The sequence below is a fragment of the Salmo salar genome, chromosome 28 (assembly GCF_965601325.2).
Source record: "Salmo salar chromosome 28, fSalSal1, whole genome shotgun sequence".
NCBI classification, from domain to species: domain Eukaryota; kingdom Metazoa; phylum Chordata; class Actinopteri; order Salmoniformes; family Salmonidae; genus Salmo; species Salmo salar.
This window is the reverse complement of record NC_138318.1, coordinates 20,248,209-20,266,909: the sequence shown is the minus strand read 5'-3', so window position 1 is coordinate 20,266,909 and position 18,701 is coordinate 20,248,209. Positions and strand designations below refer to the sequence as shown.

Below are 18,701 nucleotides of genomic sequence, written 5' to 3'. Positions count from 1 at the left end.
ATGACCCGTCAAACCGTGCTCCTTAACACCCGCCGCACCAATGTGTCAGAGGAAACACTGTTCAACTGACGACCAAAGTCAGCCTGCAGGCGCCCAGCCACCACAAGAAGACGCTAGAGCGCAATGAGCCAAGTAAAGCCCCCCCGGCCAAACCCTCCCCTAACCCAGACGACGCTGGGCCAATTGTGCCCAGCCCTTTGTGACTCCTGGTCATGGCTGGTTGGGACCCAGCCAGGGATCGAACCCGGGTCTGTAGTGCCACACGGGAGGCCTTGGATACTGTCTTTTTACGTACGTTATGAACAAATAAAAAAATACAACATCCAAATGTAAATGTTTATTATTAGCTGAATATGACATTGATTCTGAGCATAAGCAAGTGTATGTAAGTGTGTTACTCTTGAAGGGGCACGTGCACAGATAGAGCACTAAGGGTGCTGCAACACCTGCCATTTTGCCCTCCTATTAAAAAAGTGCCCTTTTGATTGTTGAAGTTTTTTGAAACTATTACTATTTGTTTTATTTGTAGTCTTTTTTCTCACAATCAAACCAGACAATTTGTCATAAACTCATGAGTTGAAAAAAGTCCCCTCCCCTGCCCTTCCGCCAGTCCGTTGCTGCACTTGTTCTCTGCATAGTTCTTATGTGAAATGTGAAGCGTGACTAATTGCCAGGCAACCACTATGGTGATTTAGTTCAGTCACCTTCATTTAATCCCTTTGCTTTAATGTCATACCAATACACCAATACATAAACTCTGCTTACAAGTAAAACAACAGACCTCACCATTGCACAAGGCTGCTTGCCAAATCGCACCCTATTCCCTATATAGTGCCCTAACTTTGGCCAGAGCCCTATGGGACCTAGTCAAAAGCAGTGCACTAATAGAGTCCCATTTGGGATGCAAGCCTGAGACACAAGCACACCCCAGGGCACTGTATAGTGAAAGGGGCCAACTCTTCAAGGTGATGGAGTGGGTCTATTGGCTCATAATGAAATGGACTATAGACTATATGACTAGAATAGTAAAATCAGCACCTTTAAATCATTTGCATGCCTGGTTATTCAGACAAAAGCACAGAGAGAGATCTCTAGGGTGGAGGCGTAGAGCTATAGCCATAGTAATCACCATTCTGGGAACGATAACCACAGCTCTATACCTTACTAACTGTGGCCCTCGATAGAATGGGTCTTTTTATTTGACAGCTCTGAAAGACATACTGTATAGTGTCTGGGGGAACCGCCGGTGCAATAATAATTGACTGGAAGTATTTTCTTTTTTATAATACACTGTAGCATGTTTTAATAGGAAATCATAAACTGGAATTATCCTAAATGGTCTCGATGGGCTCTTACTTTTGGCTGGGTTTCTGGGTGAAGTTTATTAAAATCTAATTCTGAACTGTCTGTTTTAAAGTGGAGAAGTAAGTCCCCTGGTCTGGCGTAGTCTCATACTTTATGGCTCTCTGTCTGTCACAGTTCTGCCCGCCTGCCTGACTGACTGACTGACTGGGGTACGGTTTCATAGTGTCTGGACAAGACAGACACACATACAGTTACTGTCACTCAGGATTCTGTAGAAACAGTGAGAGGTTAGGGACGTTTGGGGATGGAAGTGACGGGTGACAGGGCAGCCCGCTGGAAGCTGGGTTCTGGCTAGGTTTCTGGGGGTAGCAGACAATGTTTTAGGTAAGGGCTGGACATGGACTGAGGAGGGTTAGTGATGCTGAGACTAGTAATCAGGATACCAACTAACACTCTGGCTGAGCTCAGTGAGGGCTGCATCTGATATGGCACCCTGAATGTAGTGCACTATAAAGTGAATAAGGGGCCTATTCCAACTCACCAGGGACTGAGCCATCGGTAATACCGACCTGGAGGTACTCCAGAAGAGATAGTGGAGGAGGACAGTTGTCCCCTGGCTGGTGCTAGGGATAACAGGGTAGGTTTAGGGACTGGTTGGGAACTGACCTGGAGGTACTCCAGAAGAGATAGTGGAGGAGGACAGTTGTCCCTGCCCCTTGGAGGTCATGCCGGCCACCTCGATGGTGTAGGTGGTGAGGGCAGTCAGCCCCGTGACGCGGTACTCCAGGGTCACATTGGGGAGGTAGTGGGTCACCCGTGTGTTGGTGCGGTTAAACTCCTCCCACGAGATACGGTAGCCTGGATCAGAGAATCAATCAAATTCATCAATAAATACAATATTATTTGTGTAGAGTTTTTTTTACAAATATGAACTGAGCCTAATTGAAGAGAAACAGAGGACATTGATGAACAGAGGGAGGTGTATGGGTGGCCAGATCCATTGTGGATAAAGACAACTCTTAACATGAAGTGGGTCATCTTCTTCAGCTCTAATGTCTTTGGCGTGGTGTACCTGTGAGGACTCCATTCTTCTCTCCAGGTTCTCTCCAGCTCACTTTGAGAGACGTGTCTAGGATATCTGTGAAGCTCAGGTGACCCACAGCCCCAGGAGCTAGAGAGGAGGGCACGGTGGTTATTATGATGAGAATGATGACACAATGGATCCCATGGAGCTCAATGGCATTCACAATTATATAGATGTCTTGTTGTACTATATTGAATAGCAAACTACATTTATTAAGTGTAATTTAATAAGTCTGTTTATGAAGAAATCAGGAAAATGTGGCTTTTACACATACAGTCATTACAGCTACTAAAATAGGCAACATTGTACTTGGAAAATAGTGTAATTGCAAGTAGAGGCCCAGTACAGTATGGCCAACCAATTATCTCTTGAGAAAATGTGTCCCAATTATGTGTGGATGTGTGCAGAAACCCAAATGTAGCCTACGCATTCATTAGATCTGTAGAACTAGGCTGTTAGGCTGTGCTGAATAATAGATTTGACCCAGTGGGCATGTTTCAGTATGATTGGCCATGTCCATTCAACAGTGTGTGTGTATGCGTGTGTGTGTGTGTGTGTGTGTGTGTGTGTGTGTGTGTGTGTGTGTGTGTGTGTGTGTGTGTGTGCGTGCGTGTGCATTTGGAACTCACTGTCTTCATGTGTCCTAAGGCCTTTAGCAGGGCTGCGGGGTCCATCCCCTGGCGTAGTGAAACAAAGCACAGAGGTGTAGTACTCTCTGAACTTCTTCAGCCCTGTCACGTAGCCCACATGCACGCTATCCTGGAAGTTAGGTCTCACTGTAACCATGGTGACCTCCTCTTCTTGACCTGGCTCCCATGCCAACAGCTAGCAGAATGGGAAATGGGAACAGAGAAGGAAGAACGTGGGATCAAACTGGAAATAAGAACTAAATGGTACAACATAAACAGTAGAACATCTTATAGGACTGACTGGTTTTACCTTTAGCCCTCAATTTGATATTGTGAATGGGAACCAAAGACCACCAGATACCATATTAACTATTTCATTGCCCACAATTTCCACCACAAATTTTACCTAAATAGAACTGTTACTCTCCAAGTCTAATCATGTTCACATTTTGTTAAAACCAACTCTCCTCCCTTTCATGTGCTGTTGACCTACTCTGGGGTGTCATGTGGCATCATAACTATTATATGAATGGTTAGTGTCACTCTAAACATATTCTTGCCATTGAGTAAGCACTGGAAGGCAGGGCTGGAATGAGTCCACAGAGAGAGAGAAAGAGAGTGAAAAAGAAAGATTTCAATTGCGGTGTATAGCAGGTCTAATGTAGAGGGATTGCACACACATAACAGAATGAGAGTTAATGTACCAAGTGGTCAATTAGGTGATTAGACAAATACTACCCTTGGCAAATATATTGGGTCTATTTTCATCTTGGTTCCCAGGCTGTAAGTAGAGTTTGACTCTGGGAAAGAGTGTGCGGTGGAGTGGGTGTGTGAGCTGAATGTGGAATAAATGGATGCCCACTCTGCACACTCACTCATACAAAACACACACACAAGCTATCGCAGACACACCTCATGCTCACGAACAAGCACATACATTGGTTGTTCCACAAAATGAGTGCCTTTTGGACATGCAAACTTTTAAGAAATGAACTTTAAAATATATCTTCTTTCAACATTCAATTGCATGGAGGATATATTTAGCCTACGGGAAAACACTTTTCCCATCTCAGGCATTAAAATCCTGTGAACTAAGAGCATTTTATCTGCACTTTCACTACACTGTCTGTCAACCCTGTTACGGACACTTATGTAACTATTATTTAAAAGCATTTATATGATAAATCCAACATTCCTCATTGTTTAAGTATCCCTTCAACAAACAAACTCACATATAATATCAAACTGTTGGGCCGCTAACAGGGTTGGCGATAACAGAGTTGAGGTTTTAGGTGAAGATCAGCCATTATTCCTCATGTGGTGAAGAGCATGGGAACACATGGTGTTCATGAAATTAGGAATTAGACATATGTTGCACACATCAAATTCAAGTTTTCCTAACATCAATTAAGCAAACAGACCACCTCAGTCAAAGATGATAAAACAATTATAAATATAACAAAAAGAGAGAGATTTCCTTCCTTTTCCACCATGCTGTTCAGAAGACCCAAACCATGTCACCTGTTGTGAATCATTTCCCTTGGTGGAATGGTCCATTATTTTAAAGGGGTAAATTGTTGCCATTACAGGGTTTACTTTAAAATGAGGGACAGACACAAATGAATCACTAATCACGTGGAATATAAATAATCATCTTCAGAAATGACTGTCAAAGCAGCAAAATAACTAGGCCTTTACAATGACGCTGAAATTGGGAAAATGTTTGTACAAAGTGGGTTGAAATCTTCCTAGAACTGACACAGGGTTGATGGAGGAACATGTAAAAATGCTGAAATTTCACACTTTAGCAAGCCTTTATTTATATAAAAAATCTGATTTATTGAATTCTCCATGTGGTCTATGGTGCACTTCATTCAATATAACAGGCTTTTAAAATTCAATATTGGTGCACAATTTCTACTTAAAATATCAAAGGGACACAAAAGGGGGCTCCCGAGTGGCGCAGCGATCTAAGGCACTGCATCTTAGTGCTAGAGGCATCACTACCGACCCTGGTTCGATTCCAGGCTGTATCACAACCGGCCGTGATTGGGAGTCCAATAGGGCAGCGCACAATTGGCCCAGCGTCGTTCGGGGTAGACCGTCATTGTAAATAAGAATTTGACAAGAGAAATAAACTGTAAACATCACTCTCCCTCCCTCCATCCCTCCCAGTAACCTCTCTCTTGGGACAGGCCCTGCAGTCAGAGAGAGTAGTGATGCCTGAGATGTCCTGTGAAGTGAACTCTCCAGAGAGAAACACAATGCATGTGTCATCATATCTCAAAGACCTTCTATAGAATGAAGTTCTAGTACAGCTGACTCTAAACAGTCATTCTCCATACAGCTCATTCGGATCCTATCAAGTACATCTGTAAATAACAAAACCAGCTTTCTTAACAGTATGGGCTGGAGAGATTGAACAAACGACTTCCAGATCTAGTAAGCCACAAGATAGATAGCTGGTAAAATGCTCAGAAAATGAAAGTCAAAGAAACAAATTAGAAATTGGAAGCCATCTTTCACAATGGTTAGTAGTGGCATATCTCTTTCCCCTTGTGACACAGTATGAGACATGTACCAGCCTGTACCATTCTATCACCTAGTTGATCGATGAGACTGCACCTAATGACAGGCTGTCTAGTTTCTCTAACCTCGCAGCCACAGTTCTATCACCCGTTAAATGGTACTGCCCTTAGTGCCATGGTGACTTGTGTCTATCACCCATTAGATGGTACTGCCCTTAGTGACAGGGTGACTCGTGTCTTATGATGTCCCTCACCTTGTATCCCTGGTTGATCCCGTTGATGAACTGAGGGTTAGGGGCGGCCCAGGTGATACGGATGGTCGTGGAGTTGACAGCCTCTGCCTGAACGTTACTGGGGGCTATAGTCGGCACTGAGGAAGATAAGTGAGAAAAAAGGAGAAGAGAGAATCAGAGAGAGAGAGAGAGCGAGAGAGATAGAGAGAGAGAGAGGTGAGAGGAATGGATAGAGAGAACATGAGACTAAACTAAACACCTTATAGATTGGACAGCCTTGGCTGGAAGAATTTACAGTATGTGTCTATATCCCAGGTATTGCTATTGATTCTGCAGGCCAGGGCAGGGGCCGCCATATTCACTTCTTCACACCTTCCCTTTCTTCTTTTTCTTCTTCAATCCCGAGGCTCAGGACTCATTACAACACTGTAACCTTACTGCTTTCACGTTGCATCTGCGGCCTCAAACTTTAAATCTACTACCAAGGTAGTGTAATGAAATGTACTATCCAGAGCTTACAGATGATGCAATAGGAACACATACCTGTATTCAGAAAGTAATCAATGTATTCAGCAAGACTTCAATACTATTTGACATGCGTGCTAACTCCAAGTACTGACTATGTTGTCTTCTACATGAATGGTATCAAGAAAATATCCCTGTTAAAGATCCTTATTATATCCTAAAAACAGGCATGGATATTTTCTTGACAAGTTAATTTATGTGTCAAGTCATTAAATAGGTATACAAAGTTAACAACTCCACAGGTACAATCCTTGCCATCACATTTATTTTCCACATTGTCTAAGTATTTATCTGACTGACAAGCATAAGGACCAATGAGCAGAGACTATTCCAGCTCACATCTGACTGACAAGCATAAGGGCCAATGAGCAGTGAGTATCCAGGATCACTCACCTCCCTGCAATGTCCACTCAGTGACCTTGTGGCTGAAGGTTCCTAGCCCCGCCCAGTTGTAGGCTGCCACTTCAATCTCATAATTGGTCCAGATGATAAGATCTTCCAGGAGAAGGTTGGTCACGTCTGGTTTGGAGATGTTCTTACTCTGGTAGTCCACTGGAAGACCTGTCAGACGGTACCTGAGAGGAGAGATAGAGTAGGAGAGAATGAAGAGAGGGAGGAGAGAGGTTAGTCTGGTCTGGTTTGGAGATGTTGTTACTTTGATATTCCATCGGCAGACCTGTTAGACGATACCTGAGAAGGCAATTCAGTATGAGTCGTTTGTAGCCACAAGGCCACCGAGGGTGCCGAAATTGAGCACAAACGGATTCTTAGTCGGAGAACAAGGCATTCAACTCTTGCGCTTTTGTATCACGGTACCTGAGACACCGCGCCAGAGTGTTTTCATACTAGGGACTGTAGTACATAACATCTACAGTAGGGGGAAACAGAGCACAAGACTACAGCACTCGCCAGAGTGAGCAGATGACGATGACGACATTGGCTCAAACTCTAAAGGACTGGAATATCTACAGAATGCCTGCCGCCTTATTTGGTCTACACCATGACACAACCAGCAACAAACCTACTGTAAACTGAGTTTATCCTTACTGATAAACTGCCAGAGACTACAACAGTAGGCCTACCCCAAAAACGACTCTTTCTCTCACATTAAACCACAGACAGTGGTTTTACTTTATGAACATGAACATGACTTCTTATGTTATGTGCTATCATACAACATAACAACTCTTGTCCTTCATTCAGAGAACCGGGGTTATAGCAGCCAACCCATCCTGTTATCCCATGGTAGTGTGTTCTCACCGGACGCTGTAGCCTCTGAGGATCCCGTTCTGGTGGCTCTCTGGTGGGGGCTGCCATTGGATCATGATGGATTGGTTGGTGCGGCCGCTGGCGATCACGTTCTGGGGAGGAGCACTGGGAGGTTCCTCTGGTAGAGATACACTGCAGAGAGGGGAGATAGAGAGAGACAGTAGGGAACAAGAGAAAGATACAGATACAGAGAGAAATGAGGGGAAGAAAGAGGGGTGTTTATCTGTCCAAAGAGGAGGGTCACGTCACACACAGATTTCAATACTCCTAAGACTTCATTTTACGCTGTCCCAGTTGATTTGTTGATCTGGCAACGAACTGTGTCACTCTACAACTATGAGAACCACTGTCTCTGTCATAACCTCTTTGTCTTTCATTGCCTCTCAGCATGTGTCTATTCATCCTATCTACCTATTTCAGCTGTGGAAAAAGCATCACACTGCTTTCTTTATCTTGGCCAGGTCGCAGTTGTAAATGAGAACATGTTCTCAACTAGCCTACCTGGTTAAATAAAGGTGAAATAATAAAAAATAAAAAATAAATCATTACGCCTTTTCCTAAAATATCCCCTACAGATGGAGACATAAGGTACCATCCCAGAGAGTGAAAAGGCTAAGACCACAGACCACAATTAAATCCAGTAAAACCCTACAGTTTATTCCTACCCTGTCAAAACCAAAGAGCCTAGAGAGAGATACTGTATGACGCTTCTGAAGAGAGGCGGAGTTGAGATCAAATGGAAGCACAAAGTGCTCGATGTGAATCCCTGCGCTGTCGGGCGGGAGCGCCCTGTGGCTCTCCTCTCAGCTGGAGATGGCTGGGGATCCAACAGTTTGCATTTGAGCTGGCGTGACTAGCTAGCCAGTGTAAGAGGACGGTTGCGCTATGGGCCCTGGTAAAAAGTAGTGCGCTATACAGGGAATAGCGTGCCACTTGGGATGCAGGGGGGGGGGTTGTTTTAAAGGATACACACTGTACAATATCCCGAAGTGACTCAGGCTAGTGAAGCCAACCTGATCTCCACACTCTCCCGGGACACCCCCAAATCCCTCTCTGAGTGAGTGAGATGGTGGTGTGTGTCTGGCTGCATCGGCTCAAATACTGTTCCTTCAGCAGATAAACACACACACACACACACCATGGACAATGTGTACTGGGACAGGGGATCACACACTTGTTGCCTGGGAGACTGAGTGGGCTGTTATCATTGAATACCATGATATAAGGGGCTTCGGAGGGGAGAGAAGGATCCTCTGAGGACCCTCACCTGCTTGCCCATGCTCATGTACACGCTTACTAACTAACTAATTAACTAACTCACACAATTGTTTATTCATTTATCCACTCACCGGTCAGTCTCCTTGCTGAACTGGCCCTTTCCCACGTCATTGACGGCACACAGGCGGAACTGGTAGGAGCGTGCTGGGATGAGCCCACTGACTGTCACCGCGGTCGACTCAGGCTCTATGTTGGCCAGAAGGATAGCCCAGGGAGCGTCTAGGACAGGGAGAGAAAACAGACATACAATCAGCGGATGATCTAATCCTTATTCCTTCTATTCCTCTTACTAACAGTGGTTTCTTTTTTCTCATTCGATTTTTTCTCATTCTACTCTCCTCCTCTAGTTGAATTTCTTTCCTCCCTGGCTACTCCTTGCCTGGTTACCTTTCCACATCGCTCCAGACAAAATGACGTTTCTTCTCCATAATGAGTCTGGATTTGCCTCCCTCCCCTACGATTTCTAGAATGCGAATATTCTGACCATTCTGATTGGTCCCAGAAACCAATGGGCTGGGGAAGAGCCTGCCTACATGATGGCGTCATCAACTTTGAAACTTTGATTGGTTCGATTTGTTAGAGACGATCCAATCGCTGATGAATTTGCTATGGACAACACCCCTTTTTGAAGTCACACAAACTACTTCTAGGATGGCAGGTTCAGACTGAAAGTATGTAGCGCTCAATAGAGCAGCGGATTAACTTCAGGCTGAGTCGTCAGGCAGGTGTCCACCTGAGATCACTCACTGTTCTCGGAGACCTCCAGGACGTAGTGAATTAGGGGGCTGTTCCCGTCAAAGGGTTTGGCCCATGTCAGGTTGATGGCCCTCTTCTCTGAGGAGCTCAGCAGTGACACAGGGTTCTCTGGAGCATAGGGCAGCTGCCTGTGAGGGGAAGATAGACAGATAGTCAGAGAGCTCATCAGAGAGGCGGGCAGACACACACACACACACACACGCACACACACACACACATGCACACGCACACACGCAAAAACACAAATCAGAACCATGGATAGCTACATTATACTTAGCCTAAGTTGATTGGACTAAATTGTTTTTAGAATCTTCTAGTTGTCACTGTATTAGACTAAGCAGAGGTGATTTGATGATGTTGAAATGTTGAAGTTAAAATGATGCTGGAATAGTGGAGGCAGCTCCTGTTTTCTATGCGACTTACGTTAACTCTCTGTGGATCTAAATCAATAGTTGTTTAGTGGTCCGAAAATGTGGGAAACATTAACTTGCTTGACCATGCTGTAGGTCATGTAACTGTGTTACTGTACAGTCGTGGCCAAAAGTTTTGAGAATGACACAAATATACATTTTCACAAAGTCTGCTGCCTCAGTTTGTATGATGGCAATTTTCATATACTCCAGAATGTTATGAAGAGTGATCAGATGAATTGCAATTAATTGCAAAGTCCCTCTTTGCCATGCAAATGAACTGAATCCCCCAAAAACATTTCCACTGTATTTCAACCCTGCCACAAAAGGACCAGCTGACATCATGTCAGTGATTCTCTCGTTAACACAGGTGTGAGGGTTGACGAGGACAAGGATGGAGATCACTCTGTCATGCTGATTGAGTTCGAATAACAGGCTGGAAGCTTCAAAAGGAGGGTGGTGCTTGGAATCATTGTTCTTCCTCTGTCAAACATGGTTCCCTGCAAGGAAACACGTGCCGTCATCATTGCTTTGCACAAAAAGGGCTTCACAGCAAGGATATTGCTGCCAGTAAGATTGCACCTAAATCAACCATTTATCGGATCATCAAGAACTTCAAGGAGAGCGGTTCAATTGTTGTGAAGAAGGCTTCAGGGCGCCCAAGAAAGTCCAGCAAACGCCAGGACCGTCTCCTAAAGTTGATTCAGCTGCGGGATCGGGGCACCACCAGTACAGAGCTTGCTCAGGAATGGCAGCAGGCAGGTGTGAGTGCATCTGCACTCACAATGAGGCTAAGACTTTTGGAGGATGGCCTGGTGTCAAGAAGGGCAGCAAAGAAGCCACTTCTCTCCAGGAAAAACATCAGGGACAGACTGATATTCTGCAAAAGGTACAGCGATTGGACTGCTGAGGACTGGGGTAAAGTCATTTTCTCTCATGAATCCCCTTTACGATTGTTTGGGGCATCCGGAAAAAAGCTTGTCCGGAGAAGACAAGGTGAGCGCTACCATCAGTCTTGTGTCATGCCAACAGTAAAGCATCCTGAGACCATTCATGTGTGGGGTAGCTTCTCAGCCAAGGGAGTGGGCTCACTCACAATTTTGCCTAAGAACACAGTCATGAATAAAGAATGGTACCAACACATCCTCCGAGAGCAACTTCTCCCAACCATCCAGGAACAGTTTGGTGACGAACAATGCCTTTTCCAGCATGATGGAGCACCTTGCCATTAGGCAAAAGTAATAACTAAGTGGCTCGGGGAACAAAACATCGATATTTTGGGTCCATGGCCAGGAAACTCCCCAGACCTTAATCCCATTGAGAACTTGTGGTCAATCCTGAAGAGGCAGGTGGACAAACAAAACCCCACAAATTCTGACAAAATCCAAGCATTGATTATGCAGGAATGGGCTGCCATCAGTCAGGATGGCTTCCCCAGTGATTTTACCCACGTACCGCTACTGCCTACTGGACAGGAGAGGAGTGAAACAGGTGAGAGACAGGAGACAGGAGAGGTGAGTGTGTGTCTCTGGGGCAAAATTTCACTGTCTTCAGAGTCTGAAAATGTGTCAGAGGTATAAAAAGAAGGTAAGGTGTTCAAAAAGTCTGAAAGTCTGAAAATGTTGAAGGTGAGAAAACGAAAGTATTTTTGCGTCCGTGCGTGCTTGTGTTAAAAAGAGAACAAGATATCTGGAGAGAATTTAAAAGGCCATAACGAGGAGAACAGAGAAAAAAAACACAGCATCTCTTGTTCACCACAGGATGAGCATGAAAGAGAGAGAGAAAACAAGAGGATGATAAATAGGGAGAGCGAGATATGTCGATGGTGTTACCTGACTCGGAGGTGTGCGCTGCGTGAGTCGTTGCCCCCTACGGAGGTGACCCTGCAGGTGTAGGTCCCGATGTCACCTGACCAGGTCTGGGAGATGTGAAGGGTACCATCAGGGTCCAGCCGGATACGGGGGATAGACTGGGCGTTGATGACCGAGCCCTCCTTCTCCCATACATACCTACAGTATAACACACAGTTAGTTTGGATGTTAGTTACCATTGGTCAACTATACGGAAAATAACGTAAAAAGTATGTGGACAGCTGCTACATGCTTCAGCCCTCGGTGGTCCTGTTCTGTGAGCTTGTGTGGCCTACCACTACGTGGCTAAGCAGTTGTTGCTCTAGAAGTTTTCACTTCACAATAACAGCACTTACAGTTGACCGGGTCAGCTCTAGCAGGGCAGAAATTTAACGAACTGACTTGTTGGAAAGGTGGCATCCTATGATGGTGCCACGTTGAAAGTCACTGAGCTCTTCAGTATGGGCCATTCTACTGTCAATGTTTGTCTATGGAGATTGCATGTCGGTGTGCTCAATTTTATACACCTGTCAGCAACGGGTGTGGCTGAAATAGCCAAACCCACTAATTTAAACGGGTGTCCACATACTTATGGCCATGTAGTGTAAGTCTACAATAGAAGATTATCTGAACCACCTTTTGCCAGTGTGAAGTGTGTGGTTCCAAAGTGTCAATCAATAGTTTCCCTCTTGCACGCTCTCTCTCTGCTACATACACACACTATCACACTATCACATCCACACACGGACACACTCGAATACACACACACGCACACACACACACACACACACGTGCACACGCACACACACACACACAATGTGGGGTACTAATTGCTGCTGTGTGTGTGTATGTGTCAGAAAAATCAGAAGAATCCCCCTGATGGTTCGCTCTTCATTAAAAGGCAAGTCCAGGGCTATTATAGGCTCCTTTCATCTCTCCCACTTTCTGACTGTAACCAAGCACAACAGCAGGATACCGGGCAGGAAAACACTGTCTCTGACACTAGCATATCAAAAGACTGATTCAAACACATCACAAATGATCTGCTCAAATGCAAAGCACACACACACACACACACACAGACACAGACACAGACACACACACACACACACACACACACACACACACACACACACACACACACACACACACTCATCAAGACATAGAGAGAGATCGAGAGCGAGATCTGAATACCGACAGCTATCGAACTTGACTGTACTTTGTATTAGTGTCCTACATCACCCAGCTCAATAGCTTTAGACTGTGGCGTTATTGTAGGACCGGTGGGAAGACGCTGTATGTGTGTTGCTTCTTGACATGCACAGCAGGTGTAGGCTCGGGCCTCTGTGACCTTGTCATTTTGTGCATTGTTAGTGTGTGCTGTTGTATGGAAGGTTGGAGAAAAGTGTACGTGTGTGTCTGTGTGTTAATGCTGAGCGATTAGTGCTTTTTTTAAGATTGGTTCGGTTTCGGTTTGATTATTAAAAAAATTATCACGGTTTTCAATTTTGGTTTAAATTATTTTTTGGGTCATTAAATGCACAATGCATTATGTGGGTTGAATGCTGTAACAACACAGAATAAAACTATTTGTAAAAGTCCCATAACGGTAGTGACTGCCCATTACTGCTCATCATTTATTAACCATCATTTATTCACATTACTTTACTTTAATAAAATATTTCAGTTGTTGTATATATTATATTTGTTTTATATGATGACTTTATTATTTCATTCCAAGTCATCATCTCATCTCCATAGAGTTGCTACCTATGCTGTCTGACAAAATCACTATTTTAGTAGTTCTTCAAAGTAAATAAGACATACTTTTATGACTGCTGAATACCAACTATCAATCACTTACATCATGTATTTTCAGCTAGAGATACCTCCACGCAACAGCTTTCTATCCCTCTCGATCACACATTCTTCTGTCTCTTCTCTCAGTGTGCCTGACACTAACCTAACGTAGCAGGGGCCTAAGGAACACACAGACCGGACAAGTCGGCGCGCAATTCAAAATGGTCATTGTAGTTAATGATGCAAAACACATTGTAATTTTGCGCTAAACTATGTAGAATATTAGCCTCTTGGAAACTACATCTCCCTACTATATCGCACAGATTTATCTTTAGGGAAATAATTGAACGATGTTGTCAACGAGTTGTTTAAAAACAGAAAAATAAGCAACATTTCTGGTTAATCGCTCAGCACTATTCTGTGTTTCTATGTGTGTCTCTCTCTGTGTTTGTGTGTTGGTCGGTGGGTGGGTTGGTTGGTGGATGTGTGTGTGTGTGTGTGTGGGTGCGTTGTGTGTGTGCGTTTGTGTCTGTGTACATCGTGTGTGATCTCCTACCTAACGGTGACACTGGGGTCGTGTGTAACTCCACAGGTCATGGTGGCCTTGGTGCCTTTGATGACACTCTGGTCCTGAGGAGGGGTGTTGATACGTGTACGAGCTATAGGGGAGAGAGAGAGTGGATGCATGAACACACATGTTCTGATTTCGCCAAGTGGCACATTTTGTCACCGGATCAAGTCACACGTTGTCCCTGGATCAAGTCACACGTTGTCCCTGGATCAAGTCCATCAACCAATCAGATAATAGTCTGCTATGTGACATCATCAAAATGTGCAAGATTTAGCGAGTCTCACCCAGGGGCCGACGCAGTGCACAAGACACTCCCTCCTCCCACCTACACACACACACACACACTCACCCCACACCAACAGGTCAGCAGCAGCCTCGTCTATGCCCCGGGAGTTGCTGGCCATGCAGGTATAGGTGCCAGCGTCTGATAAGTGGGAAGGAGAGATGAGCAGGCTGCCTGACTCCAGCAGGGTGAACCTGGGCAGCTGGACAGAACCACTGGCCAGGACACGCTCACCTGGGGGTAGAGAGAGAGAGAGAGAGAAAGAGAGAGAGAAACACAGTTAATTGGGGACACTCATATGTGTTTTTGTAATTGACTTCTGATGTCTTGATGGGTTGGGTACAATGTAGGGGAAGCTGGGGAAACTGTTTGTGGTAACTGATTGATTGATTGTTACTATTTATTGATTGATTTCGTATTCAATGTTAATTTGCAAAAGAGACCTGCGGATCAATATCGCTGCCCACACCTGCCCGCCCGTCCAGCACCACTACTCTGGACGGTTCTGACTTAGAATATGTGGACAACTACAAATACCTAGGTGTCTGGATAGACTGTAAACTCTCCTTCCAGACTCGCATTAAGCATCTCCAATCCAAAATTAAATCTAGAATCGGCTTCCTATTTCGCAACAAAGAATCCTTCACTCATGCTGCCAAACATACCCTCATAAAACTGACTATCCTACCGATCCTTGACTTCGGCGATGTCATTTACAAAATAGCCTCCAACACTCTACTCAGCAAATTGGATGCAGTCTATCACAGTGCCATCCGTTTTGTCACCAAAGCCCCATATACTACCCACCACTGTGACATGGATGCTCTCGTTGGCCGGCCCTTGCTTCATATTCGTTGCTAAACCCACTGGCTCCAGGTCATCTATAAGTCTTTGCTAGGTAAAGCCCCGCCTTATCTCAGCTCACTGGTCACCATAGCAGCACCCACTCGTAGCATGCGCTCCAGCAGGTACATTTCACTGGTCACCCCCAAAGCCAATTCCTCCTTCGGCCGGCTTTCCTTACAGTTCGCTGCTGCCAATGACTGGAACGAACTGCAAACATCACTGAAGCTGGAGACTCATCACTAGCTTTAAGCACCAGCTGTCAGAGCAGCTCACAGATCACTGCACCTGTACACAGACAATCTGTAAATAGCCCATCCAACTACCTCATCCCCATACTGTTATTTATTTTATTTATTTTGCACCACAGTATCTCTACTTGCACATTCATCTTCTGCACATCTATTACTCCAGTGTTTAATTGCTATATTGTAATTATTTCACCACTATGGCCTATTTAGTGCCTTACCTCCCTAATCCTACCTCATTTGCACACACTGTATATAGACTTTTTCTATTGTGTTATTGACTGTATGTTTGTTTATCCCATGTGTAACTCTGTGTTGTTGTTTGTGTCGCACTGCTTTGCTCTATCTTGGCCAGGTCGCAGTTGTAAATGAGAACCTGTTCTCAACTAGCCTACCTGGTTAAATTAAGGTGAAATAAAAATGAAAATAAAATTAAAAATACGACTGACTCTCTGCTTAAATAAAGGTTAAATAAAAAACATAATAAATGAATGGCTGGTATTAGTCTGCATGACCTAGATAGACTGGTACCATGGGAGATACTGTGGATTCATTCAGCCTTTTGCAGATAGTTGAGTAATGTTATGATTGGACTGCTCCGTCCTGGTTAATGCCATTATTCAATCATAATGGAAAAAACATATTGTGAATGATGACACAGTGTGTGCCTGGTGGAGGGAGTCTGACCTTTCTGCCAGGTGATGGCCGGTCTGGGAGCTCCTGATGTTTCACAGTGGAGGATGATTGACATGCCGTCAATCACTGTACTGTCGGATGGCCCAGCTGTGATGTTAGGGGCAATGCCTGAGGGGAGACACGCACGCGCACACACACACACACACACACACACACACACACACACACACACACACACGAAAGACGGAGAGAGAGCAGGTTCGAAAATACACAGACAACACATACTGATGAGAGAGAAGGTACGGTGCAGGTCATTTGTTGTTGTTGAAAAAAAGACAGACAAACACACGCATGTACATGGGCATGCACACACACACAGACACACACCCCTTCACACACATTGATTGGAAGCACAAAGGCAGGCAGAGGGTTACAGAGAGGTGAGGGAAAGAAGTTGTCTTCAATAGGAACTCATCAAACCCCTCCAGACATTAATGGCTGTGTCTGAGACAGACTTTTTCTCTTTCCTGGATCTGTGTTCAGCGAGAGCTTTGTAGCTCTAACACTCCCAGGATCAACACAGCAGTCACCCACCTTTCATTCCCTTCACACCATCCACTCACAACCCAGAAAGAAAGAGAGAGAGCGCGAAAGAGAGAGAGGGAGGGAGTGAAGGAAAAGGGAAAAGACCGAGCGACAAAGCCTTCTCCCCCATTCACAACAGGCAATTAATCAAAGTCTTAGAAGATGACATCAGAACATGCCACTCGTAGAACTGTCAGAGAGAGAGAGAGAGGAAGAGAGGAAGGTAAAGAAAGAGAGTTAGAGAAAGAGAAGGGAGTGGTACGGGGCAAACAGATAGAGAACCGGGAGGGCTAGGGAGAGCAGCAATAAACCAGGTAGGCTGAGACAGATAAGAGGACGGTGCTTCAGGTAGAGAGAGGGAGGGAGGGGTGTACTAACAGAACAATTCATTCATTCTGATAACAGGGTTCAAATAAGTGGTACACATCAACGCAGGAAGTACGTAGAATGAATGAGTAAAGGAGCGCGAGGAGTAAGACGGTGAGTAAGAAGACAGACAGAATAAAAAGAACAGCATGGAGACTCACTAGTGACAGCCAGGTAGGTGTTGGTCTGCACCTCTCCAGCTAGGTTCCGGGCGAAACACTGGAACATTCCTGTGTCGTCGGGCAGAAGGCCGTTGACCTGCAGACTGCCCCCCACCAACACCCTGTACCTGGGGGTCTTCACCGGACTGATGGGCACCGCATCCTTATACCACACAATGTCTGGCTGAGGCACACCTAGAGGAGGGAGAGAGATAGTTATATACTGGGAAAGTGGTAAACACACTTTTGTCCTGTATATGTGGACATGTGGGGACATATAATCAAACACACACATACCTGGATATGTGGATATGTGGGGACAGAAATGCACAAACAACGACACAGACAGATACACATGTGATCATGCTCTAAACTCATACATTTGCATCCATATGGACACATATGAATGCATATGCATACACACAGATAACCAGAAATGTCCACGTCTCACCTCGTGCCTGGCAGGGGATATCCACCACTTTCTCCATCTCAGCAGTGATGTGTTTCTCTGGTTCCTTCACAAACTGGGGAGGCTCTGAAGGAGAGAGAGATATGGTCATCCACTAAAAGTCAGACACATTTGCATGATTTACGCAAAACACATGTTTCTCAAGATATGATTTGGCCATTCAGAATCAGTGTGGATCATAAATTCATGAGCACAGATCAAACTAAACGAATGCATACCTTGAAAATATAAGAAGGCTCCAGATTCTCACCCTGTACATGTAAATAGGCCCCTGAGAGGCCACAGAGTCTTAGCTTGTACATGTAGGTAGGCCTAGGCCCCAGATATCTTCATACCTTGAACATGTAGGTAGGCCCCAGATATATTCTTACCTTGAACATGTAGGTAGGCCCCAGATATATTCTTACCTTGAACATGTAGGTAGGCCCCAGATATATTCTTACCTTGAACATGTAGGTAGGCCCCAGATATATTCTTACCTTGAACATGTAGGTAGGCCCCAGCGTTGACAGAAGGCACGCTGCTGCTGCGGAGGACCACCTCACACTCATAGAACCCTGAGTCACTGACCACAGGGCTGATAATGGTCAGTCTGCGGTTGAAGTCACTCAGACCACTGGTGACAAGAACCCTGTTCTTCCTCCATGTGATGCTGAGTTTGATCAGGGGTCTGGGATGGAAGCGAGAGAGAGACAGAGAGAGTGAGAGAGCGAAAAAGTGAGAAAGTGAGAGAGTGAGAGAGAGAGTGAGAGAGACAGAGAGACAGGGAGAGAGAAAGATCGAGAGAGAGAGTGTGAGTGAGTGAGTGAGTGAGTGAGTGAGTGAGTGAGTGAGTGAGTGAGTGAGTGAGTGAGTGAGTGAGTGAGTGAGTG

General features: G+C 45.0%; 1 protein-coding gene across 9 annotated transcripts in view; it reads right to left on the bottom strand.

The window, feature by feature from the left end:
- sdk2b (sidekick cell adhesion molecule 2b) overlaps positions 1–18,701 on the bottom strand; it is a 443,163-nt gene that overhangs the window by 47,941 nt on the left and 376,521 nt on the right. For 8 of the 9 annotated variants that reach the window (XM_014179818.3, XM_014179822.3, XM_014179819.3 and 5 more), the window contains exons 7-21: positions 18,309–18,499; positions 17,812–17,895; positions 17,361–17,555; positions 16,300–16,416; positions 14,588–14,755; positions 14,224–14,326; positions 11,850–12,026; positions 9,599–9,735; positions 8,923–9,070; positions 7,565–7,705; positions 6,698–6,879; positions 5,801–5,916; positions 3,019–3,214; positions 2,378–2,476; positions 1,972–2,163 (exon numbers count right to left, since the gene is read on the bottom strand). In XM_014179818.3, coding sequence (XP_014035293.1) covers positions 1,972–2,163; positions 2,378–2,476; positions 3,019–3,214; positions 5,801–5,916; positions 6,698–6,879; positions 7,565–7,705; positions 8,923–9,070; positions 9,599–9,735; positions 11,850–12,026; positions 14,224–14,326; positions 14,588–14,755; positions 16,300–16,416; positions 17,361–17,555; positions 17,812–17,895; positions 18,309–18,499 — 2,246 coding nt within the window. Of the gene's footprint in view, positions 1–1,971; positions 2,164–2,377; positions 2,477–3,018; positions 3,215–5,800; positions 5,917–6,697; positions 6,880–7,564; positions 7,706–8,922; positions 9,071–9,598; positions 9,736–11,849; positions 12,027–14,223; positions 14,327–14,587; positions 14,756–16,299; positions 16,417–17,360; positions 17,556–17,811; positions 17,896–18,164; positions 18,183–18,308; positions 18,500–18,701 lie in introns of those variants that run through there. The other variant, XM_014179829.2, reaches the window with a different exon arrangement.